General features: G+C 43.3%; 1 protein-coding gene across 7 annotated transcripts in view; it reads right to left on the bottom strand.

Annotated features, from left to right (window-relative positions):
* Positions 1–27,127, bottom strand: part of Osbpl1a (oxysterol binding protein like 1A) — a 187,679-nt gene that overhangs the window by 53,660 nt on the left and 106,892 nt on the right. For 6 of the 7 annotated variants that reach the window (XM_050160702.1, XM_050160701.1, XM_050160699.1 and 3 more), the window contains 2 exons: positions 24,994–25,156; positions 7,541–7,697 (listed from right to left, as the gene is read on the bottom strand). In XM_050160702.1, the coding sequence (XP_050016659.1) occupies positions 7,541–7,697; positions 24,994–25,156 (320 nt within the window). The remainder of the gene's footprint in view (positions 1–7,540; positions 7,698–24,993; positions 25,157–27,127) is intronic. The other variant, XM_050160705.1, reaches the window with a different exon arrangement.

Below are 27,127 nucleotides of genomic sequence, written 5' to 3'. Positions count from 1 at the left end.
GGAGAGGGAGGGGGAGAGGGGTGGGGGGAGGAGGAGAAGAGTGGGAGGAGACGGAGGGAAATGGGAGGCTGGGAGGAGGCGGAAACTTTTTTTTTCTTATTCTCAATAAAAAAAATATAAAAAAAAGAAAAAAAGAAAAAAAAAAGAATCCACGGTCTACATGACCCCCACCTCCTCCACAGAAGTCTATTCTGCTAATGCAGCTGGCCCTGCTTGGGTGTGTTCCCCCATGTGTCCTTCGGCTCTAGGAAGACATGGCACACCTTAGATCTTACCAGAGGCTGGGCACTTCCTGCTCTAACACAAAGCACATCGCCTGCTTATATAGTGCTCCACTGCACATGGGAACAGTATGCACACTCAGAGCCAGCTGTTTTCCTTCTCCGGGTTTGTCCTAGATGGCAGAACTATCTGCTTCCTTGATGTGAAGCAGTATCCACAGTGGGAGGAGGTGCTGCCACACTCACAGGAGTGCCTCTTGAGGGCATCTGCAGTGAAAGAGCTTGCTATTAATTTCAAATCCTGACTCAAGACAACAAGCATGGACCACATCTTACACACCACAGTGTTTTCGAATGAGAAGTATATCCACTGATGTTTGAAGACCTTACAGGAACAGAGCAAACAAAGTAACAAATATCTGAATAACTTCTGGGGTTTTGAAAACAATAGCTTCTGTATTTTCTTAACCTTGCAAATCCTTTCTGTTATTTGAAGCTTTTTTTTTTTTTTTTTTCATGAGCTAACAAGCAAAGAAAACAAAACCGAAGAACTCTAGGTAGGTCCCCTGAGGTAGTTCTCTCCTGGAGGCAAAATATGGATTGGCACAATTCCAAAGGGCAAAAGACACTTGAATGTAATCCTAGAGACCAAATCCCATGTGTCAATAGACGTTAAGGCACTCAACCTATGACTTAACACAAAATGTACAGAGTATATAGATTAAGGCAGACCATTAGAAGACCATGTTACACAAAAAGTCATTTCCTAATGTTTAAAACCACGTGGTCAAGAGTGTGGGTCGGGTGGGGTGCAAGAGGGACCACCTCAAATAAACAGAGCAAGACGATGAGCAAGATCAGAGAGAAGGGACGGGAGAGTGCAGACACAGAGGCTGAGAAAGAGCGCGCCGACATGTAGGTATGCAAATGTCATAGTGAAAGCTTTCACTTTGTATACTAGCATAAAGACTCAGCAAAAATGTGTGCTTTGTAATGTATTTAACGACTTTCTTCGATATTGTAAGGACTAAAAGTGTTTATGAAACAAACTTGAAATAGAAACTGGATATTTACCTAAGAGACTGAGAAGGTCTCTGGATCAAAAGGAGAAAGTAATGAGACCTCTGTCCGGGGAGAAGCAATGCCAAGGGAGCAAGGAAGGAGGAGCCGGCTTAAAGGCTCTCATCAGCTCTTGTTTACACCACTGACAAAGCAACGGTACAGCCTGCTTGGCAGAATCCAGCCGTGTTTCAGCAGCGAGAAAACCACGCTTCACTTAACCACACCATGAAATGACACGGAAATCAAGGACAGCATACTTTAAAAACAGGTTTTTACGTCACACTTACCAAAGAAAAGTTTTACCCTAGGGTCAATGCTTTCGCCTCAGCTTCCCGTCTTCATATCCCACGTTCAAAGAACAAAACTAACTTTCTAAGACATGTTCAAAGCCCTTTCACTTAAGCTAAAAGAAATGATTATGCCAGGCTTGGAGCTCACCCCTGCATCCCAGCACTCTAGAGGACAAGCCTGGGTTACATAGTGAATTGTAGGCTAGAACAGGCTACAGACAGACATAAAAAGTAAGAAGGCACCTATTCTTGCTCCTCTATAACAGCCTTCTGTATCTATGAGTAAAAGGTCCCCAGATGTCTTGTGCAGATCATCTAATTTAAGCATCAACAAACAGCCAGTAAGGTCAATTTTGTTGTTATTTTGCAAAGCTGAATTTCAAAGAAATTATTCCTTAGCCTATGGTCAAGAAAGTGGCACTAAGCTCATAATAACTACACTATTAGAGTTTATTGATGTCATCTTTTTCAAAATGATTTACATAGATGAAGGCCCAGAATTTTAATTTAAAGGTATCATTACTTAAATCATTTCAGTAAACTACTTCCCACAATAAAGTAGAAATAGAAATTCTAAGAATTTTCTTTTTTAGCTGGGCAGTGGTGGCGCACGCCTTTAATCCCAGCACTCGGGAGGCAGAGGCAGGCGGATCTCTGTGAGTTCGAGGCCAGCCTGGTCTACAAGAGCTAGTTTCCAGGACAGGCTCCAAAGCTACAGAGAAACCTGGTCTCAAAAAAACCAATAAATAAATAAATATAAAAAGATCTTTTTGAAAAGCCTGAAAAAAAGCCAGGTGCAATGGCATACAACTTTAATCCCAGGACATGGGAGGCAGAGGCTAGTCTATCTCTGAGTTCCAGGCCAGTCTGATCTACATAGTGAGTTGTAGGCCTGCTAGGGGTACATGAGGAGATCCTATGGGGAAAAAAAACACTAAAAAAATATATTCACATGGAAAAGCCAGTTTCCTTAACGAGCACATAAAGAACCTGATAAGTGGTAAATTCATCAGTCTTTCAGAAAATGGGCAAATGTTGAGTTTATTTATAAACCATCCTCAATTGTGCTCTTCAGCTCTCAGCCACATTTAACATATCAAATTCAAAACTGAAAATGAAATCATCTCTAAACAATATTTGCACATCCATCTGTTCAGTTGGTCAAGAATAACCCAATTACAAACTAGGGGGAGAAAGAGACAGAAAAAACAAAAGTAGGATAATCAATCCCAATGTAATAAACTAAAAATAAACCAGAGGCAACACTCAGGTGCTTCTACATAGAATTTCCCAGGAAAATGAACCAGGAATCTAGATCTAGAGCAGAAACAAAACAATACCAGCCAAGCCTGCAAGGAGGCTCGCAAAGACGCATGTATACTGCATATAACACCTACAAAAAGTTGGGGACTGAGGAGATGGCTCAGTCTAGTACAGGGCTTGCCCTACAAGCATGAGGTCCTGAGTTCAAATCTACAGAACCCACGTAAAAGCTGGGCATGCTAGCCAGGCATGGTGGCACACACCTGTTAATCCTAGCGTGTGCAGAGGCAGGTGAATCTCTGTGAGTTCAAGGTCAGACTGGTCTACAGAGAAAGTTCCAAAATAGCCAAGGCTACACAGAGAAATCCTATCCCGAAAAACAAACCACCACCACCACCATCACCAGCAGCAGCAACAACAACAACAACAACAACAGGCTGGGCATGTAAGATGGGAGGAAGAGATCCCTGGAACTTTTGGTCAGTGACCCAGGCCTATGTGGGGGAAGTTTCAAGGCAATGGGACACTTTATGTGAACAAAAAGCTGAAGGCACACAAGCACCCGTACATTCGCATCACAAATAAAATGGAGCCCTATTGAATGGACAAAGAAGAGCTCTCACTGACTACATAGGGGAAATAAAGACTATTAAACAATAGTCTATATATTTACACATCACTTTTGTGGGGAAACCTTATATATAATTTTATAAAGAGGTACTTATTAGCTTGCGTTGAGTGAGTGTAGGGGGGTGCACAGAGGTATGTGTGTGTGTGTGACAGCCCAAGTTTGATGTTGAGTAGCCTCAATCACTTTCTACCTTATTTTTTGAGATAGGGTCTCTCTCACTGAACCTGGCCATAGATCTCCAGGGACCGGCCTGTCTCCGCTTCCCCACTACTGGAATTACAGATGCATGCCATTCTGCCCAGCTTTTTAAGTGCATTCCGGGAATCTGAACTCAAGTCCTTATACTTGCATGGCAATAACTTTCTGACTGATCTTCTCCCCAGCCCAGCAGCTCTTCTTAATTCTGCTAATAAATGTAGAAGGAATGACAGGCTTGAAATAGCACTATTTTGTAGTATCTAAAGAATAAAGATGAAAATAATGATTGCTCTGGGAGCACATTCTGCTCCTTTAGCCAATAGCCTTTAAGATACTAGCCCACGTGGGTATGGTCTCCTATATACTGTAAAAGCAGCAGTAAATGTGCACCCAATCTCTTGTTTCCGGCTCCTGCTTCTGACTGCTAGACTCTACTCCTGTTTGTGCAGAGGACTGTTGTCTAGGACAGTGATCTTTAAGTTTTCCCCTTAAATAAATAACCCTTTTATCATCCATAATTCTGAACTGGTGTGGGACTGTTTCGTGACTTGTCATCAAATGGCCACTAAAATCATCAAGTAAAAGGCTATCAGGCAACTCTCCCATGAAACAGGCAGTTGCAAGGACAAAACCAGGGATTCAACCTCAACACAAAATAAAAAGAAACCAGACAGCATATATATTCTCTTCATTGATGTTAACAGGCGGCACGCCTTGCCCTCACAGTATGTGCGTCTATGCACTATAGCACACCAAATAGTACTACTAACTAATAAAAATAAAAACAAATAATATCAATTCTAAGCCAGTCACGCTTCTGTGAACAGAGTGGTTTAAAGGACATTCAAGGGCAAAGCTCATGTTAAATGACACCCCAGGCATGTGACCAGATATATCTAGACTGTGGAATAGTGTGCAACACAAGTAAAGGGCAGGAGAGGAACAGACAGAAGGTGTGGGGCTTCTGAGTCCTTACTGCTAAGTGACATTTCAGATCTAATTACTAAGACACAGTTTTATGAGACAAGCAGGGAAATTTGAAAGCTAATTAAATATCTGAAGATGTGTAAATGATTACTCACCCACGATAGTAACTGGTTTGTGATCTAGTCAGGAGAGACTGGGCTAAAGATGCGGAGCTCTCGGCCAGGCAGCACCTTGCTAAGGTGTGGACAACGAGAGAACTTAGACTAGTCCTAACATGCACATACATAACAGGCAAAGCCTTCTGTGGGCTCTGAGACAGGCTCTCTCTATGCAGTCCGGAAACTCACTGTGTAGACCACTCAGGCCTCCAACTCACAGAGATCCTCCTGCCTTTTCCTACCACACCTGGCACACTTCCTATTTTCTAGAACTAAGCTGAAGGCGTCTATTGCACAATGATGCAGAATGTTTATGACAATGCAACACAGATCTTAATTGTTCTTATAACAAAAATATGTATGAAGGTAATACATATGCTAATTAGCTCTACTTAGCCATTCTATGATATACATGTATTTCAAATTACCATGCTGTACACAACACATGCATACATTTTTTCAATTAAAAATTTGTGTACTATTTAAAATACATGAATACAGCTATACATATGTATTCTTTTCACAGTTTAAAAGTTATTGATTTAAAGACTGGAACAGACTTCAAGAGATTGATTACAAATCACATATCGTCATGTATGGTTGATAGAAAAGACAAACAAGACCTTCAGAAAGACATGAAAAAATGTGTCCTGAAAAATAAACAATAAAGATAATATATCCTAAAGTTTAGCTTTAAAGTTATAGGAAATGAGATGAAGTTTAGGTGGAATAAAGGCATATGCATAATATTTATGATAGAAATGCAGGATTCAAAACAATATTTTCTACACTTCTTGGCATGCTTAAATTTTTCTGCAATATTTTTAAAACTGTAATTACCCACCTGAAAAATTAGTCTTTATTTTTATTTTTTCACAGCCTAGATGAAGAACAGCACTTCCTTGGCTACCTGCCATGCAGTGCATTCCAGCAGAGCTGCAGATTGCTGCTGCCCTAGAAAACGGCTCTTACCGCCCACAACAAGCATCTGTCCAGAACAGGCTAGAATGAGTGCAAGTACATCTTCACCATAAGGTCCTAAAATGCACAAGCTGAGACAGAGCCTATGGGTTTCTAACTCTGGTAAAGCACCTCCAGGCTACAGAGCATCTCAGGAGGAGGGGTAAGATAAAGGGGTGGGCCAGTAGGACCCCTGAGCCTCAGCCCTGCTTTTAAAGAGCAGCTTCTCCACTACCTTCTCAGCCTAGCATAGCAATGGTGACCTCACCATGGTATGATGTCACAGTTTTCCTACAGGAATTCCTATCATTAAAAAGCCAACCTGGGCTTATGACGAACTGTCATGAGCTCGAGGCCCATCCCACCTTCTGCTTCTTCCTAACACACTCAAAGTGACCCCGTGGCCTGACAGCTTGTTCCTAGGGTAAATTTTAAGATCTGAACCCTTGGGACTAGTCCCATCAGGCAAGCTGGCACCCATCTTTGTGGTGCAGTCTCAGAATGTAACTCTGGGGCTGAATTCCCTGTGGCCTGGCCAGTCTGGGGAGTTTACATTCACTGATTCAGCTGCCTCCATCCAGTTTGCCAGTCTGCCCCAGGTGTTCGATGTGCACTGGCCTTCAAGAACAGGTACTTCACTGACAATATTCAGCCTACATCACAGCACAGTGGTACCCTCGCCCAACCTCCACATTGTTGAGTTGTTATAGCAGGCTCTTCCTCAGGACTCTCTAGGGTGGGCTGCTGAAACATGCTAATGTTCAGCTGGTTATAGGATGCCCCATGCCCAGACTGCTGGAGACTCTTCACTGTTCTCCCTCCACCTTCCAGGCAAAACGAGCAGAGACTCAAGTGCCTCTCCTACTGCTCCCCGCTGTCAGACTCTTCTACAAACCTGACACGTTCTGGGCAAAGTTCTTGCTCTTTCACTGAAGGCTCCGGTGATGAGATAGGATATGAACTAAATACTTCACATTTTCTCAACATATTTGTACTTTCTGGCTCACTGGTCCTGCACACCAGAGCAGTGGAGTGCTCGCTGGTCCTGCACACCAGAGCAGTGCCGTGCACGCTGGTCCTGGACAATGCCTGAGACAATTGTGGTTAGAATCATAGTGTTACACAATCTACAGTAAAAACACACAAGACTTTTGTAGAAATTTACAATTAGCATCTCCTTACCAAAAACAAAACAAAACAAGATATCTCACTTGTTAGTAATTTTACAAACTATGTCTCTATACAAACATCAACCAACGGTCTACCACTCTGTGATCTTGTCGGTGTCTGTTACATCTTGTCATTGCGGATTATTTCTAGCACCAGCCCATCAGGAGAATAAAACCAAACTAATGTTATTGGAGCATGTAAAGTGGATGTGTTCAGCAAATCCTGGCCTTAGTAACAGCCTTTGTTTAAATTTAACTAGACTGTGACAGCAGGCTGGCACCATTACTATTCCCTCTCAAAACCAACAAGATCAAATGACGAGGAACCGAAATAGCACTGGGAGGCAGAGTCATAAAAGATGAAAACGGAACAGAGCATCAGTTTCAATGGGTGCTTCTGAGCGCCTTACTTCAACCGAAGGATCTAGACATTGCCTGAGAGACCAGCTGCAGAAGGACGCCAAGCCTGTGCTCTGGTCCTACACCTACAGCAGACATTACTCAAAGCAGACAGAGAAAGAGTACTCCAGTTAATTCTGCCTCGGAGGTGGCACACCGAGCAACAGCAACCCCACACTGGGGAGGAGGCAGAAAAAGCACTCCTTTTCATGACCGTAAGCCGTGTGCCAGTGACTACTGACGACATCCAAGGCTACCATACCTGTGCTTTTTGATGCCATTGGAGAGCGCGTCTCCCCCACCACAGTCTTTTCCTTCGGACATTCTGTGCTTCCCACTGCTCACGGGCACTTCGTTCTCGTCAAAGGAGTGTGCTGTCACAGCTTCCACGCACGTCAGGGACCCCTCGGACTCGGAACCTGTGGCAGAACAGGCTCATGGTGAACGTACTGAACTTGGGTACAGGCTTCACTAACGATGGATATCTCCCTCAAAGCCTTGGGCTGTGAAACTCAAGCTTTGTCCTTTCACAATCCATCCGTAAACACCTCCTCAGGGATTTCAGAGAACCCGCTCCCACAGCGACTCAGAGGGATTTATGTGACAGATGCACACTTATATAAAGTTACAATTAAACTGATTTTATATACTTAGAGGTAGCCAAAGATTGCTTCTATTCTCTTCCTTCTCAAGGCATCTTAACTATAGTTTAGCCCCCAAAAATTTCAATTTTAAAAACTCATGTATAATGGAAGGTCTACAGTGCTATACTTAGAAGTTTAAGTCACATCACTGCAGTAACAAAAGGAAAGGAAATTTTTTTTTGGTTTTTCGAGACAGGGTTTCTCTGTGGCTTTGGAGCCTGTCCTGGAACTAGCTCTTGTAGACCAGGCTGGTCTCGAACTCACAGAGATCCACCTGCCTCTGCCTCCCAAGTGCTGGGATTAAAGGCGTGCGCCACCACCGCCCAAAGGAAAGGAAATTTAAAAGCACACAGAACAACACAGAACCGCCCCATTCTTGGAATCCTTCCATCAGTGATCGGGCAAGTGCTCTAGAGTGGGAATGCCACATTCCCAGTTGCCTGTGTACTCAGAATGGAGCCATCTGCTTGCTGGGGACCAAGATGATGATTCACTCCTGTATCATCCATGCAACTGCCCAGACTTTCACAGTCCGCGTTTCCTCTGAGCATCTCTAGGATGCTTTGGGGAAGGTAGGGCAAGGCTCTGGATTATCAACATGGTTAACCTCCTGCTTGGGGGCAGGGTCTTAGTTTCTGAACACCAGTTTTCTGACTCCTTATTTAATAGTTTGTTTCAGCTCAAACCAGTAGGCACTCACTCTCCAGGACAGTTCTGTCCATGAGGTCTCTGTCTCAGGACCGTCTACAGATTCCCACCTGACTCTACTCACTTGTGCCACCCTCAGAAACTCTCCTCACAAGGCTGCCACACCTGCTCGGTGTGTGTTAGAGCTGAATGCTCATCTGCTACAAATGGTACATCTGGAGCTCGACTCAGAAGCAAGTGGTTTAGACTTGCTTTCTTCCTACTGCATGCTAGCACCTAGCTCAACGCATGGAGTCTCACTGTCATCCCATCAGGATGATGCAGAAAGAAGCAAGGCTGGCCATAGTCCTAGGTGTATCACTGATGCTTACACCAACAGGACACCTGAGTCCCAACTGGGAGAAGGCCACAGCTCCCTTCCCTCCACTCCTCACAACAAAGACACTAGTAGTCCTCCTCCACCTGTTTGGCTTGTCACAGTTTTAGCTCCTTGAGGTCAACTTTGGTTCAACAACTACACAGAATATTCCAGAAACTACTTGTAAGCATTAAATTGTGCATAGCAATATGATAATATTTCATACCACTGCCTTGCCCTAAGTATGTGATGGTAAATGTTATAACTGAAAGCACCGAGCCAAGGAGCTACAGGACCACACATGCTCAAGACGGGAAACAGATTACAGAGAATAGGGTCATGCCTGCATCTTGCAATTCGTTCATATGTAAACTATGAAGAATTTCAAAAGGTAAGCAACTTTGTCTTAGAATGATTTAAAATGCATTTTTAGTTTGTAATTTATATGTCAAAAGTAAAAAAGCAATCAAACAAATAAACTGGATTTATTCTGAAACATTGCTATACATAGGACATTATGTTTGAAATTTAAGAGACACAAGTGACAGGAAGGGACTTGCCTACTTAAAAAGCTTTTTCTATTTTTTTTTTTAACTAAAAAGGAGACAGTAAACAGTAAACAAGAGATAGCAGGAGCTTCTATGAGCAAAGATAGTCTTTCTCCAAACAAGATTCCAATGTGGTAAATACACAGGCTGAAGCCCCACCCTCCTTATGTGTACTAGTCATTTTAGGAATATGGACATGGGGCCATCACGTTCATCCCAGGGACACACAATCAGATGGCACAGCAGATCCATGTCCTCTCTGGCTAGTGGCACCTGCATCCCTTTTCCTTGTCATCTCCCTGTTCCTACCCCTCCTTCTCCCCACCCTTACCCATTTATACCTTGCTCTTTAATTCCTCTCTATCTGGCCTATCGCTAGAAAGCTCTGACAAAGGTTACTAATTACCTCTATTCTGTAGAGTCCAACATTTTTTAATCCTAATTGTGACTCATCTGCCATCTATGGCACTGCTCAATTCATTCCTGCCTTTGTAGGAGCCATGGGCAAGGCAGGCACATGAGAGTCCCAGACAGTAGTGTGCGCAATAGATGTGCTCAGTAAACTGTTCCGGGTATCAAGGCAGAAGTCAGAATGGGGGCAGTGGCCACCAGCAACAATCCACTTCAGGGAGAACAGTGTCAGCCCTTTGCTGACTGTTGAGTACGCTGACAAGAACAGGGAGAAGGACAACAGAGTCACCACATAGGAACTGTCCCAGGCAAACAGCGACAGAATGAGCCAGTGTGGGAGCAGCAAGATGCACGAAGGAGTGTGCATCATGTACCTACTGCATTGGATAAGGGAGAAAAAAAGCACCAAAAGCCAACAAAGGGCAAATAAGATATAAAACAAATCAAGGGATGACACCTTTCTGTTTTATATTGAAAGTAACTAAACTTTTGTTTGCAGGCAACTGCTTTTTACTACATGGTTATGATGAGCCGTGCAGTTGATCAGGCGGGAAGGGAGGACGCTCAGCATCCTTGGCAAGTGCAGAACCTCATGACAGGCAGTGCAGTGTGACACAGACCACTTTCATTGCAACAGGGACCTGTCCTGCAAGGAGCACACCTTTAGCATCAAACACATCAATCCATTCCCAGAGCATGGCTGTTTCAAAAGCAGAGCCATGGTGGCACTATTTATATTCAGACACATTTATCCAGATCAGATGCAAAATCCTTCATTATTCATGTTTCCTACCTTCCCACTGCGGTTTCCCCACATCAGCACCAAAGTTGTAGCTGGTGTAGAGGCTTAACAATCCTCACCAGAGTCTAGCCACATGGGTGATCTTCAGGTCTCCTGGTAAAGCTCGTCAGTGCCTCTGTGGTGGTCATTCAACCCCGTAACCTTGCTGTGGGATAATGCTCTGTACACTGTGAAGATTGTCACTCATACTGGCAGGCAGGAAGTATAGGCAGGGTGACCAGACTAGGAGAATATTGGGAACAGGAAATGCAGAGACGCAGTCACAAGCCAGATATAGAGGAAGCAGGATGAGAATGCCTTACTGAGAGAAGGTACCAAGCCACATGGCTAAACATAGATAAAAATTATGGGCTAATTTAAGTTGTAAAAGCTAGTTAGTAATAAGTCGAACCAATAGGTAAAACAGTTTATAATTAAAAATATAAGCCTCTGTGTGTTTCTTTGGGACTGAACAGCTATGGCACCGGGCAGAACAAAAATTTCCACCGACATAACCTCTTCAATTCTGTTCCATTGTAAGTTGCCAATAGGTCAGGTCTTATAACTCGACTCTTAGCTGTTACTGGGCAATATATCCCTGTTTACGAGGAAAACACAGTATTGGAGAGGACAGTGTTTCATGTCTCCATGTGCTGACTACTTGTTCCACAGTATTTTAAGTCACAGAACTCATAAAAACAAAAATAAAGACAAAAAACAAGAATCAGGAGAAACCGCATCTAGTGGTTTCAGCTTGGGAGATGCAGTAGTTTTGAAGTAGACGTTGTTACAATTTGTATATCACATATTCTTGTAGTAAAAGCTCACATATTAAAAGCTTTCTCCCCACCTTCAAACTACCTAAAGGTAGAGGCAGGATCTAGTGGGAGGTCTTGTGGTCTCTAGGTCTGGTGAAGAACGAGAGTGGCCCCCATATATTTCATGCTTGGTCTCCAGTTAATGAGCTGACTGGAAGGATTAGGAGGTGTGTCCTAGCTGGAGGTTTGTCAGTGGGGGTGGGGTTTGATATTTCAAAAACCTATGCCAGGCCCAATGTCTCTCTCCCCCCCCCCCCCCCCCCCCCCCCCCCCCCCCCCCCCCCCCCCCCGCCCCCCCCCCCCCCCCCCCCCCCCCCCCCCCCCCGCTGCTTGTGAATCTAATTGGCTTTCTCAGTTACTTCTCGAGTCCATACCTGCCTGCATGCCCCCCTACTCCTGCCATGTTGGTCATGGACTTACCTCTGAAACTGTAAGGAAGCCCAATTACATGCTTCCTTTGTAAGAGTTGCCCTGGTCATGGTGTCTTAACAGCGACAGAACAGTGGCTAAGACACGGGCTGTACCCGCGAAGGAGCGGCTCCTCATCAGCAGGTGAGCAGTACGGCTGGGTGTGCTTGCACATGGTGTGCTGCTACAGGCCTACGTACTGTGGCCAGCTGACAATGGGCTGAACCTCCAGAACTGTGAGCCAGAATAAACCTACTGCTTCTAGTAATTACCTCCGGCATTTGTCAGTGATGAGAAGCTGACAGAATCAGACAGGAAAGGTGACACACAGCAATACCAATGAACCAAATCCCACCATACAGCGTATTTAAAAATGCATGATAAACTTAGTGCTTTTAAATTTTATAGTACCAATAACAAAAACAAACACAAAAGACAAACAAACAAAAACCCACAAAAATGCAGCTCTAAATAAAAACTTGATAAGGCAAAGTCAAAAGCCTTACACATTTGATACATGAACTCAATTCTGGCCTGCTCAGCTCCGATTTCAATACCTCCATCAAAGGATCACCATATGGGAACATAATTATTTCCACTGATTTTTCTGCTAACATTTTAAAATGGAATTACAAAAACTGACTTTAATATTTAGCTAGATCCACAGCATATCAAACAGTCATTTACCTTTCTCCTGGAGTTTCCCTATGATCCTAGAATAAGCAAATGGGTTCAAAAATTTAAGATGCTACCCCATCCTTGAAAACAGGGTAAGGGAAGGGCTCTGAAACTTCTGGCATCACTCCCTGATCTTTCTCAGGACAACTAGGACTATCCACAGAGCCCAAAGACAGGAAAGGGGATCTGGTACAGTTCTATTTGTGAGTCTATCCTACCCAGTTCCTAAAGGAGTCAGCTGAGTTGTCATGGCTGCTGTAATGTACAGAAAAAGCACTGAACAAAGCTCTACAGAGAAACATTAGGGCCAACACAACAGCTGAGACAATACAAACCCTCTAAAGTTGTTTTCAATGTGGTAAGTACTCATATAAAACTCAGAATTATTCTCCACACATTTCAGATCGAATGTGGCACGGTGGCTTGGATATGAAATATACTCCTCTCTTGTGGACTAATGACCATGTGCAGAGGTGCCCTTCAGAGAAGTGATGGGACAAAAGGGCTCTACCTAGGTCAGTGTTTCTCAACCTTCCTCAAGCTGCGATCCTTTAACACAGTTCCTCGTGGTGCAGTGACCCCCCAACCATAAAATTATATTCACTGCTACTTCATAACTAATTTTGCTGCTGTTTCAATCATAATGTAAATATTTCAAAGGGATTGAGACCCACAGGTTGAGAACCTAAGCAGTGGTGGTGGGAACCGTAGACAGTGGGGTCTGACTGGAGAAAGTGGATCACTAGGGATGTGCCTTCAAAGATTGTATTTTATTTGTGGTGCCTGCCCAGCCCTCGCGCACTTCCCTGGATGTTCTGCCTCATTGCAGGCCTACTAAACTTAAGGCCAGGAGTGCAAAGGGACCTTTCCTCCTGCCAGTTGACTTGCTCGGCTGCCGTGTCACAGTGACAAGGTGTGACTAACACAGCCCCCTTCCTTAAAAACAGGGGGTCCAGGACTGGGACTGGGATAGTGAGGCTCCAACATCACTCCAGAATTAAGACAATCCTTGCCTTTGCCTTTCGGAGCCTAGGCATGTTCCAGGTGTTGACTAATTAATCCTTCCTACCATTTAAAGTCTGGAAGAACAGGTCAGAGTTCACAATCTAACCTGCCAGTAAGTCTCCTGGGCGGTCCCGATGAATGCTCTACAATGCCCTTTGAAGAGCAGCCCAAGAACAAACAAGCACATCACAGGAGACTTGGAAGAACCGTGGACAGTGTCCAAATCACACTTCCTCCTCTTACTTAAGGTTACAGGTTCAGTTTTAAGCTTTTGTTATTTATAATTTGCCATGAACTAGAACATTTTTATTGTTTTGTTTTTTGTTTTGGCTTTTCCAGACAGAATTTCTCTGTATACCTTTGGTGCCTGTCCTGGAACTAGTTCTTGTAGACCAGGCTGGCCTCGAACTCACAGAGATCCTCCTCCCTCTGCCTCCTGAGTTCTGGGATTAAAGGTGTGCGCCACCACCATCCAGCTAGAACTGTTCTTAAAATGCCTAGAATAACCCAAAGTGCAGCTTTCAATGTCAGTGCCACAACCCTATTTAGTAATATATACAGCCATATAAAACTCAAAAATACAGTAATGAGTGAGCAAAACAAAGAAATAAAATTGACAAAATCATATTTCAAATAAATTACCAACTGAAAATAAAATGACTTCAGAGATGGCTGCCAAGAGAATGCTATAGTAATTTGCAGGGAGCTAACAAAAGTACGGATAGAATTTTGGCCATGCACGGGGGTCACAGGCATTCTAGACATCCTCCCCAGAGGAGGTCTGAGGTCAAGACAGCCACACTGTATGGTGCTGCTTGTGACAGCTTTTCAAAAGCGACTGCCTGGTCCTTAAAGAATCATCTAGCACTCTTTTCAACGTGCGACCTTTACGTGTAGTTGAAGAATTACAACATCCAGGTTTTGGGAAACCTTAATGTACCTGAGTACTAAATCTCAAGTTTCTCAATTAGTCCTGATTGACAGCTTTTTTCAAAATTATTTTCAGGAAGGTGAGAGATGCACTGAAGCCCAGTTACACGGTAATTGTACTTTGAAAGGGAGTTTCATGTGACCAGATCAGCCTGCCACACACCAGCTGAAGGACTCATTTTAGACACAGTTTGATGGGATTAATGAGGTACAGCTGATGCTCCAAGTACCTACCACTCACTATAGACATAAACCACATGTTTGAGAAGATGGGGGATCTAATTTTGGGGAAGTCAGGGACAACATGACAAATCAGTTGGAGTGGGAGGGATGAAGAAAACGACTTCAAGGCGAGGTAGAACACTGGGTGTTGGTGCCAAAGTGTGTGACCAAGACGGCATGGCACAGCCAGAGAGGAGGGCAGTCAAAGGAAAAGACAGGGTCCTCAGAGAATGGTGCTGCACTGGGTCAGGTCACAGAGTTTGGATTTGGACTCACATTGGCAGGAGTTGTCGGATCACACTGCTGGCTGGTTGGAGGTGGCAGTCTGCCACAGCCTGGCAGCTTTCTCTAAGCTTGCCAATATGGAAACTCCCTCCCTCCCCAGCAAGGCTTCCTGCTCTCTACCTGTCCTTATTTGGAGAATCCCTGGGCCTAGAGGACTGACCTTATCCAAAAGCTGTCTCTAGACCAGTTGCCTGATTCGTCTTCAGCTTCCCCCTTGGCACAGAATCCTGCTGAGAAGACTTGAGCTAGGAGCTCTGCCATAGGACCCTACTGCCACATACCAAGCCTTGCGACAGGAGCACGCCACTTAGTACAAATTAGGGTATGTCCCCAGTCTCTCCAATCCTATATATTCCTTATATTCTGGAATAAAATCGAGCTGACTCACTGAAATCCATCTCCCAGAGAGCTGTCTCCATCTGTGTGTACTGGTCGCGTACAAAACTTCTGTTGTACTTTCTGCTCTTTCCCCTCTTGGACTGAGGGCCAACGGGCTGAACGGGGAAACAGAACCCCCAGAGATGGCGCCTGAACAGGGAGATAGCTGATTCCAGCTGAACTGAGGAATAGATTGTCAAAGCCCAGGAAAGCTGAAAGGCTTAATCAAAGGCTTGTTTATCAGAAGCATCTGATTAACTACTGTTCCAGGTGAAGGGACAGGGAGCATTTACATCAGCTGGACTGGTTTGTAGTAATCTTTAGTAAGTCCAGAACTCAGTAGCTTCTAATTTGTAGATGTTTCATGGATGGTAATCGTTAGCCTGGTAGAAATCTGTTAAGATACAGACAGGGCAGAAGTAAAAGTTTAGGAGCTTAAGAAAAAAGAAAAATCTTACATTTGGAACCCTTTTTGTATGATTTGTTGACAAGTGGATCCAAACTTGATTACTTTGATTCCTTGAAGCTTATACGAATTTTAGTTTACCAAAGGAGATAAAAGTTTTAGCTATATTAGCATTACCACTGTTTGAAATGCACACTGTAGAAAAGGCAGTTAATTGGTGTCTGTAAAACAGCTGGAACAGATTTACACCTTGGGGTCACAGCAAAGGTTAGGAAGAAATGTCAGAGCAGGGTTGTAGGGTGGGGCAGAGAAAGGAAACTGAGGTCTTGTTGTGGACTGCGGCTGCAGGGGGCTGGAAGACAAGCTATCGTACCATGCACGTCCCTTTCTCCTATGCTGTGGTCTCTCCTAGCTTGCCAACAAGCCTACTGATTAGAAAGACTGGATCTTTCTTATCTGGGTATATTTATTCCTAACCAGGCATCTGAGATACCAAGCGTTCAAAATATATTTGACTAACAAAATCCTCTCAATGCTTAGGAAGCACAAAATGCACAATAAATCCCAACATAGACACTGATTTAGTCAATAATAGAAAACCATATACACACAGAGACAGTAACACACACACAAATGATCTAGGCCCAGTGGTGTATGCCTATAATCTTAGCACTCAGAAGACTGAAAGAGAAGGATGAGTTTGAGGCCACCATGGGCTACATAGTGAGCTAAGATGAACCTAGACTATGAAAGGGGAAAAAATCCACAAAGTTGACCCAAAACTTAAAGGATAAACTGCATTCACCAGGATGTACGTACAACATATGCCCAGCTTGAGTAAGCAGATAGGTAATTTTAAATGCCACAAGGACGACCAGAGTACTTCCACTACTGACACTCCACAGTGCTGCACATATACACACAGAGGAGCTGGAGTAACAATCACGTGCTCTCCACAGTGCTGCGCATATACAACAGAGGAGGCTTGGTATTGGTCAAACCAAGAAGTCATAGTGTTAAGGAGATAAGAAACAAAAGTGTTATAAAAATGCAAATAAGGCAGCATTTAGCTTATTAAGCAGAGATATGACATGTAAAGAGGTGGCCCAGAGAACAGGAAAACAACACAGATAATGGTCAGTAAATGCACAGCTATTAAAAGTCAAACTGCAGAAGGAAAGAGTTAGAGAGTAGGAATGGAAACAGAGAGTAGCGAACAGTGTCTTACTAAATGCTCACAGTGCACCGTTAAGCTTTTCCAACAGCATTAACAACGCTGCTCCAATCCTGTATCTGCTATATGTAAACCGGTATCAGCTACCACCTGCTGCACCTGCTGGGTTCAATCATTTGACACATGTCACAACTCTTCTTTGTCACTGACTCTACATGTCAAACAAGTTATTTCCATCTTGATTTTTGAATTCTGATTTATAAAAGGTATGATTTATCAAAACTTTGCACTTAAGACTGCTAAAAATGTTAAAACTAGCTTCCGTTAAATGACATAATCCACATGATTGGATTTCAGGTACAGTTCATGGGCATTCAACTGAAACAGTAGTAAGAGGAAAGTCTGACAAGAAAGCCTTTCTTGAGCAACTAATCTCTGCATGTTTCTAAAAACGAGAGAGTAAACATAGTAAGAATCATCCTGAGCTCACAATAGTCAAAAGGCAGGGACTTCTCTGTTAACACTGAACAATAAAATGGCATTAAATGACTGAAAAATAATCCCTTAGCAGATCACTTTAGACTCAAAGTCTACAACTTGATTTCTCCCCAAGCTGCTGCTGCTTCCTGCTCTGGGGTCCCATGGGGCTGCCTGACAGTTACTTAAGCACAAGTCTAATTTCTGGGTCCATCTCATTCTTTGCCCCTCTGCCACCACCCATCCCCCACCAGCACAGAATCGCAGCAGTGAATGGGATGTATGAAGTCAGCAAGCGCTAATAACCTCAGTCTCCTGCTGACACTACATTGGGAAGGCAGGCTGGTTGGTGTCCAGTCACCGAGCTTTTAGAAAGTGTGGCTGCTATGCATCTCAAAGTGCCAGGTACCGTGCAATACACGGCTCCAGAAGAGGGGTCTACTCTGGAGAAGGGATGTCTGAAAGGCATGGGCTCTGGAAGAGAAGAAAGCAGCTTAAAGCAAATGGTGAAATTGAGAAGTAGAAATACATAGAAGGAACCACGTATATTTTTTAAAACTTATTTCTACAGCTCGATTTGCTGGTAGAATGAAGCTTTTTCACAGAACTAACTAGCATTTGGCTTCTTGTTAAATCTTTTTGTTTGAAATATGCACCAAATGCTTGGAGTTTCCCCCCATAATATGTCCACTAAGCACAGTTGGGATTTTACTGGATCGTCATTTCATTCTACATACACAGACATGCACACACCCCAGTGAACACAAAACGTGATGCCTCATTAGATTTTTCTCCTTTTAAATCATTTAACTCAAGTGAATTTAATAAAATTGTAAGGAAAAAAATCTGTCCACTTTATGTAATTGTGTAAAATATTTAGTCACTAAGCATACTGGAAAAGTAATTTTCTCAAGAGATCCCACATGGTTGGGAAAATTATTACAAGTCACCGCTGGCTCTGTGCCATAATGGGTGTTGCCCACCATGGTAGTAAATTTCCATTGGCTCTGTGCATCTGGAAATGCTCAAGGGGACACAAGGGAAATGTGAAATCCCATCCAGTCAAATCAAAGAACCCTTTTACTTTTAAAAGAGGGTGACAAAAGGGTCAAGAGAAAGCAAACTTTAAAGTAAAAGCTAGTAATGGCCAGGTAATGGAGGCACATGCAACTCGAGTTCAAGGCCAGCCTGGCTTTAGAGTAAGCAAGTTCCAGGACAGCCAGGGACACTAAGAGAAACCCTGCCTCAAAATAAATTAATTTAAAAAATGAAACAAAAAACAAAACAAATAAACAAACAAAATGAAAAAAAAAGCTAGTTATGTTGTCCCATGAGTAAAGTACTTGCTACATAATAATGAAACGCTACACTTAGATCCCCACACCCACATAAAAGCCAGGCATAGCCGCATCTGTCTCTGACCCCAGGACCGAGCAGGCAGATACAAGTGGATCTCAGCTACCCGCTGGCAGCCAGCCTGGCTGAAATGCACAGCTCAGTCTAGTGAAAGTCCCTGCCTTAAAAATTAGACAAAACAAATGGCCTATTTGAAAAGTGGGTCTGGAACCCAAATGGAGTTCTCAAAAGAAGAAAAATAACAGCTAATTTATCAAATTTAGTTTTCCTAACCTTTAGCAGTTAGGAAACTTAAAATGAAAACAACTTTGAAATTTCATCTTACCCCTGTCAGAATGCCAAAGATCTGTGGAATAACCTACAACAAGCGATGTGGGGCACGCAGGGGAAAAGACCCGCATTCACTGTTGGTAGATCACAAACCAGTGCAGCCACTGTGAAATCAGAATGGAGAATTCTCAAAAAACTAAAAATAAGTCTAGCACATTACCCACCTATTTCACTCCCTGGCATATGCCCAAAGGACTCAACACCCTACTCCACAGATGCTAGCTCAGCCATGTTCATTGCTTCTCTACTCACAAGAGTCAGACAATGGAGACAAATGCTCTATAACCAACACATAGACAACGAACTGTTTTACATCTACACTGTAGAATACTACTTGGAGTTAAAGAAAAATGAAGTCATGACCTTCTCAGGAAACTGGATGGAACTAGGACAGATCACAGTGAGAAAGTAAATCAGACCAGAAGACAAATGGCCCATGTTCTCTCTTATTGGAGGCTCCAAGTGCCAAATCTTCACATGCAAATACATAGCTTGTAGTAACTACAGAAACCAGGAAATTAAAATGGGGCTATTGCCAGATTAAGAGTTTGGGAACAATAGAGAAGGTAATAGTAGGGTGCAAGTGATCTGATCAGGGAAATGGGGAAAGGGGGCTCTTAGAGAGGAAGAGGGAGGTAGATAGAGATAAAGGAGAGAAAGGAGGGTAAAGGGGAATGGCAGAATACAAGGGATCTAGGAGGGGAAATGGGAAAGGGAGTCTCTTTAGAGGAGGTGGAAGAAAGTAACCATTGTCAGAGGCCGTGGGAATACGCAGCAGGTGACAACTAGTGTTCAAATGTCAACCACCAAAGGATTGATTCTCTAATGGAGATTAATCTTGCTCAGGCAAGGTCTGCAGGACCATGGACTCTGGGAACTGTTGCTCACTGTTGCTAAAGCAGCTTGGTGTCTCCCCAATACCTGAATTGTAGTGTGTAATCTCATGTGATGTGTATATGTAATCTCATGGTTACATCTCAATCCTATGGACACATATATCTGTGGGTGGTCAGGAAGGTGACTTTTCATGTAGCTATATAGTTTTGATTATAGAATATATACTGGAACATGCTTCATAACTGGATCTATCTGTCCCACAAGATCTGCCTGCCTTGTTCTTTTGCTCAGACCAACTGCACACAATTAGCTCACTTTCACCTTACAGCAAGTTCAAACTAGACTAAAGGCATTTTGTAAATAGATCCTAAATTTGGAACTTTGCAGTTATGCACAAGGTCAGAGTCGCAGATGTATAATCAGGTTGCTATGCAAACACCCTAGGAAAAACATGCCAGCTCTTTGCTTGCTAAGTCTGTTAACAATAGACCTATGTCTCAAAATCAATAAAACTGTACGCGCACACTCTGGTCGCTGTTTTATTCTTGTAACCTTGGACTCTGTGCTGCCATGGCAATGGCTCAGCTCCTATCACTTACCCTAGGACTGTGCTTCTGACCAAGGAGAGGTAACTTCTGTGATTTCTTTATGGCTTCAAGGCTCCTGGGAGAGATTTTAGGCTGGAGGATGAAAGCTAGAAGAAGCCAGGAGGAATCAGAAAGAGGACAGGAGAATTAGAATAAAAGCAGAAGGATAAAGAGTTTCTTTGGAACAGCATGGTGTGAGAGCTCATTCATTCTCAGATGGCCCTTAGATAAAGTTCTTTCCACTTGTTGTAGCTTCCAATCTGAACCCTGAAGAGGACCTTGGGGCTGGACCTCAAAGGCTCTCGTTAAAATACAGATGAAGGAGAGGTGAGTAAAATAACAAGGATGTTTGAACAACTCACAGGATCAAAGGAAGGAGGGAGGGAAGGAGAGAGAGAGAGAGAGAGAACCTCTTGTGTTGCCCAGGGCTGTCCAAGAGACTTCCAAAGTTATACAGCCTGTTGCTAATGCTTTTGGTTAGCCCTCGAGTTGGAAGGTAAAGCCTGCTGTGAAACAATCTTTTTGTACACTGTGAATATGTATTATTCCCATTGGTTAATAAAGAACTGAGTGACCAACAACTAGGCAAAAAAACGGTCAGGTGGAACTTGCAGACAAAAAGAGAGCACTGGGACAAGAGGATAGAGTAGCCAGAGAGACACAGAAGAAGCAGGAGATGAACATATCATGCTGAAGAAGGGAACTGCCAAGTGGTAGAGCATAGATAGAAGCATGGGTTAATTTAACTTGTACAAGCTAGTCAGAAATCAGCCCAAGCTACTGACTGAGAATCTATAATTAATAAGTCTCTGTGTGGTTATTTCAAAGCTGGCCTAGGTCAAAACTCTGCCTAGTTGCTGAAGACACCATGCACTTCAGAAACAGGAACCAGAGATCACTGAGTTAGAACCGTTCTGAAAATCTTCTCCCTTAGTACTAGCTTTCATGGTACTAGAATTTACCATGGAAGCTTCCAAAGGAGGGAAGCAACCAATAGTCCTACCCAGCTATGATGCCTGTGAGTTACATCAATGACCAGCAGGACACAACAGCACTATGGATACAGTAGTAGTACACATACATTGGCAGTAACTAACAGCTCTCCAATTGCATGTAAGACCTGTTCAAAAAGAGGGAGATATGCTTGGTACTGGAAACTCAGCTAGTTACTCAGTTCTCTTATATTTTTGGTTGTGAGCCTAGCCTTTAATGGTTGGGCCATCCCTCTAGCCAGTTCTCATAAAGTCACGGTTATTAGAGAAAAATATGAAACATTAATTTACTAAACCAGCATAATCTGTAATAACAATCTTGAAATATTTGTCATTATATACACAGATAAGTATAGTCTTCCACCCTTAAAAAGGAAATTTCTCTTTGCAAACAGAAAACAATAACCAATCCAAGCACACAGTCATGGAGCCTGGACCCAATGGATATATCTACAAACTATTCCTAGATTGAAAACTCAAAGAACACTGAGGAAGAGGGGGCAGAAAGACTGTAGGAGTCAGAGGATCAGGGAGTTTGCTGAGAGGTTGTGTCTCCTAGTAATATCAGAAGCCACACCCATAACATAACTGCCAAAACATGAGCTGAACAAGTTGACACCAACGAACAAGTCAAACTGGCTAGAGAAGAGCCTCATAAGCAATGGAGGAGAGCTGGGAACCAGAGCGGTGGCAAAAGTCATTCCAGGAAGTGCACAACAACTGGCTGTCCAGTGCCAAATGGTCACCCCTGAAAACACACATGCAGGTAGCATTCATTATATGGGCTAAATAAGTTATATTTAGGAATACTGGTTAAAGAGGAAGGGGGCATGATTAAGCTACCTGGCCTAGAAATTTCAGGGATGGCAAAATGTCCTAGATTTGTTGGGTGAGCCCAGTGTAATCGTGGGATCCTTTCAGAAGGAAGGATCCATGGAATCAGAGACTCGGGCTCTGAAGATGCAGAGGAGCCTGGAGTCAAGGAGTGCAGGCGGGCCACTATGGCAAAGAACCACTAGAAAGAACACAGCCCAGTTGATGTGGGGATTTTTTTTTTTTTCAAGACAGGATTTCTTTGTATATCCTTGACTGTCCTGGAACTCACTCTGTAGACCAGGCTGGCCTCATACTCACAGAGATCTTCCTGTCTCTGTCTCCCAAGTACTGGGATTAAAAGGGTGCAACAACACCACCCAACATGGTCTAAAAGAGCTAGTTCAAGGACAGGCACCAAAGCTACACACAGAAACCCTGTCTCAAAAAACAAAAACACAAATCCTAAGCTGTGAAGAAAAACCCATGTGTATTTCAGTGTGTCTTTTCTATTGCTGTGATAAACACCATGGCTAAGGCAACTTAAGGAAGAGAGACTATTTGGGCTAATGGTGTGGGAGACATGACAGCAGGCAGCCAGAGCCAGAAGCTGTAACATCCCATCTCCAACATCAACCATGAAGCAGAGAGGGTAAACTAGAAGTCAAGGTTCACCCCACTGACATGCTTCCTCCAGCAAGATCACACACCTTCTAAAAATTCTACGGCATCCTAAAACAGTGCCACCAACTGGGAATGCAATGTTGAGGTATGTATGCCTATGGGGGACATTTCTCATTCAAACCACCATGCAAGAATCCCTCTACTGATTTTCCTTTGGGAAGTCGCTCACAGAATCCACAAGATAATGCCAATGGACGGAGCACAGGGTTGAGGTACAAGAAGTATAAGCCACCTGCAGTGTTAATTGCACCACCTTCTTACCTCCTGCAAGGGTAAAACCTTCACTCAAGTTCATTCTGTACTCAGATCCGACATCCTCTTCCCTTCCCAGCAAGAGTCGCTCCTTTTACACACCCCACATTAAACTGACAATCCCCACCACCGTCTTTTGATTATCTCACGCCTGGCTGTGAAAATACGTTCCTCTGATTTAACTCCCCTGTATTTCTAACAAAGTTTGATCCTGTCTTATGAAGTGAATACTCCTCCGAGTCTACAACCCTGCAGTTACTGTCTTCCGTCCCTGTGCTAGCCCCACTGCCACAGCTTCCTTGGCTTAACCTCCTGTTCTCATTCCTGCCCTCTCTCTCACCATGCTTCCTCTCTTCCATTCCCTTCCATAAAATAATGTCTCAGTTTCATGGTCTCTAAATACCGTTCTCTCCCATTCATATTCATCTCAGATCTTCTAATGTCAACTTCTAAGCTCAGAAGTCAGTTAAGTTGGATGGCACATGCCTGTGATCCCAGCTCTCGGGAGACTGAGGCAGGATGATGAGTTCAAGTCCAGCCTGGCCTACAAAGTGAGACAGTACCCCACACATACACAGAATCCAAACTGTTGAGTAGCCCACATCCTCCACATTGTCCACAGCTCTCCCACGTTCATCCCTCAGCTGTCCATGTCTCTCAGGGCTGGAGGCTCTGAGTCCACGCTCATAAGGGATATGTGCTCTGCTGTCGTTGTACACAATTTCTAGGGCAAAGTTAAGGACTTCCTTTTTTTCTGGGCCAGTTACACTCTGGCCTCCAGCATACTAAATGCTAAAGGTCTGTCTGGAGACAGAATCCACTGTTTCTTTCTATTTCCTTAGAAACAGAAGGTGACAAGAGCTATCACCAGAGGTCACTGAAAAAGGAGCAAATAAAATGTGTGCAGTTTTGAAGATATTCTAATTCTAGCATATTGTACATTTTCAAAATAAAGTCAACTCCATTTTGATTTATTTGAAGTAGCAACTCTCTTTAGATAAAAAAAAAAAGTTACTTATTTGAAAGGGCATACATGTCATAGTATATTGTGTGGTCAGTGAAAAACTTCCGAGAGCTGGTTCTTGCTTGGCTGCAAGTACCCTCTACCAGGGAAAGCTACCTCACCCACTCAGTGTTGAACTTTTGTCACCAATCTTCCAATTCTTGTCATAACACACACACACACACACACACACTAGCTGGGATGGGAACGTAGCTTAGTGCCATGTAAACATGAAGATATGAGTTTGGAAGCCCAGAACCCAAGTAAAGACAGAAGCAGTGGTGAACATACAAGCCTATTGCTCCTATGGCCAGAAAGGAGCAGAAGCGGGCGTGTGTGTTGGGGGGGGGGGGTGTTCCCTGGGAACTGCTGGGCAGGTGTAGTAGTGAACAACAACCCTGTCTTAAACAAGATGGGAGACAAGAACTAACACCCAAGGCTGTCTTCTGATGACAAACACACACACACACACAGTGGTGCACATGTGCCTGCACTCAAATGAACACCTGTGCATGCACATGTGCACACTTGCACACACACATACGTACTACACAGAAGCTAAAGGAGCTACACTGATAAACCACTTTAAGTTTATTCTGGGAAATTCCAGATGACAGTTGCTCTTACAAAGACTCTTGGGTGGTGGACTCCACACTTCCAACAACACAGGAGAAATGAGGCAGGAGTTACCTGACAGCGCATCATAGAACTCGTCCTCACTAAGGAAGCTGACAGGCGGGGATCCTTCAACCAGGGACCGCTCTAGTTCATGATGCTCGGTGGCTAAAGTCTCCAGTGCTTCTGACAAAATTTTGTTTTTTTCTTGTTCTTGTTCCAATTTAAAATTCCTCACCTAGAAGAATACAGATATACAAGAGTTCAGAGCGACAGGAAGTACAGAGGATGTGAAAATTACTTGCTTTTGATCTAATTCGACTGCAATATCAGAAACGAAAGCAGTTGAGCTATATACACGCACAGATGAAAGAGCAAAATTACTAAGATGATCTTATTCTTCCCAGGGGGCCTTTTCTTACAACAGTTAGCTAATGAAAATAGACTGTGAACTACCAAACAGATTCAGCTCAAACTCTGAGATGCTAGTGAAAGAAAAGGCATTAGTCAACTTGGAAACTGTATTTTAAAATAATGCATTTCTTCCTCAATACTAATCATAAAATTAAAACAATCATTTCAGCAGAGCTTGGTTTCACATCATCTTAAATGCTAAAATGTCCACAAAATTGGATGGCGTCTCCTAGTTTATTTTCCAAATAGTTGGAATATCAAATAGAGAGAAACAAAAATTTTACTACCTATTTTCAATTCCCTGTTTCTACTTCAATTCTACATTTTGCCTTTAATTTAGTAGACTAAAAAAAAGTTACAGGAAAGGTAAAGTGTCGTCAGGCATGTCAGCATCTGATGTTAGCACTGCCCCTTGTCTAACAATTCAAGACAACCTGGCCCTCCAAACCTCACAAATCAGCAGGCACGGGGCTTGGTCCTGAGTTTTATCGAATTCTGCATCAAGAACTCTAGAAATACTGCTAACCCTCTGTCTTGCTTAGCACCTTATTCTCGAGCCAGGGCTGCCACCAGTGGGTACCATGTGTCCTCAGGAGTGCTTTCTGTAGTTTCCCCCATTACCTCATAATCTGAGCAGTGTTCAACTCTTTAAACGTGTATTTCCAATCTAGCAGCAGAGTCTATTTCTCAGATACAATCCCCAAACATAAAATGCCCCTTTTAAAGCTAGCTGTGGTTTACATGCCTGCAATCCCAGGATTTGGGATGATGGGGCGGGCATGAGAATGGAGAATTTGGAGCCAGTCTAGGATACAGTGAGACAAGAAACCAGCACCTCTGTCAATCAGTGTTTTATACTGCAGACTCGTGCTTCTGGTGCTGCTGAGACAGGAGCATGTTCTGACTTCCCCTCCCTCCCAAGCAGACCACAGAGGTAGGCCTAGACCCAGGGCCACACAAGCAGCTTAAAGGGCACAGATGAGGCAGCTGCCTCTCAGCTCTATTTCAGGTCAGACCTCTAGATATGAGAGCTGGGACCACTCTCACAAGGTCCCCTTGCATCGCTCCCTCTACTGATTCTAGCCCTTTCACCTCCTGACATTTCTCCCATGCTCCTCTCTAACCTCCAAGGATGAAACATTTCCCTCTGTTCTGACTCCAGGACCCTGAGTGGCCCTGAGGGTCCTTATGGTTGCACATCAGGTCTAATGCTCTACTAAGAATAATTCTGGGAACAACTCAAATATAGTTTGGGTTCAAGGCTCACTTCATTGGACAGAATTAAACCTTTATCATCTTGGAAACAGATCCAGTCCTCAGGCACTTCAGTGTTTATCATTAGAGCAATGAGATTATAATTATTAGAGCTGTGATAATGAAATAAAAATAGCAATATATGTATATATATGTAATCCTAAACAGAGACAAGATAATACACAAAAGCACAAAAACTTTAAGACACATAATTGTAGTTTGTAACAAACTCAAAAACACTTGTAAATATTCTCATAATCAAAATAATGTCTCCAGAGAAGTTTGAAAAGCTTATACTATGGCTGGAATGTACCTTTAAATATAATAGAAGAATAATTCTTTCCATTTAATAAATGCTTTCATTTGAATGCTAAATTTATATAAATTTTAGTCGCATGACAAAATTGATCAATGCCCTCAAACATTTAATCCTCTCTAGAAAATCTTATTCAAACCACAAGTGAGCCTTTATTCACCGAAAATAAGCTTACTCCCTTCCTGCCACACCTACATCTGTCCTCACTTGTTAGTGAAGACAGTG

This window comes from Alexandromys fortis, unplaced genomic scaffold (genome assembly GCF_014885135.2).
Source record: "Alexandromys fortis isolate MF-2015 unplaced genomic scaffold, M_Fortis_MF-2015_v1.1 scaffold_104, whole genome shotgun sequence".
In the NCBI taxonomy this organism is placed as follows: Eukaryota; Metazoa; Chordata; class Mammalia; order Rodentia; family Cricetidae; genus Alexandromys; species Alexandromys fortis.
Note: the sequence above shows the minus strand (reverse complement) of the source record. Positions and strands in the feature narration are given on the sequence as shown.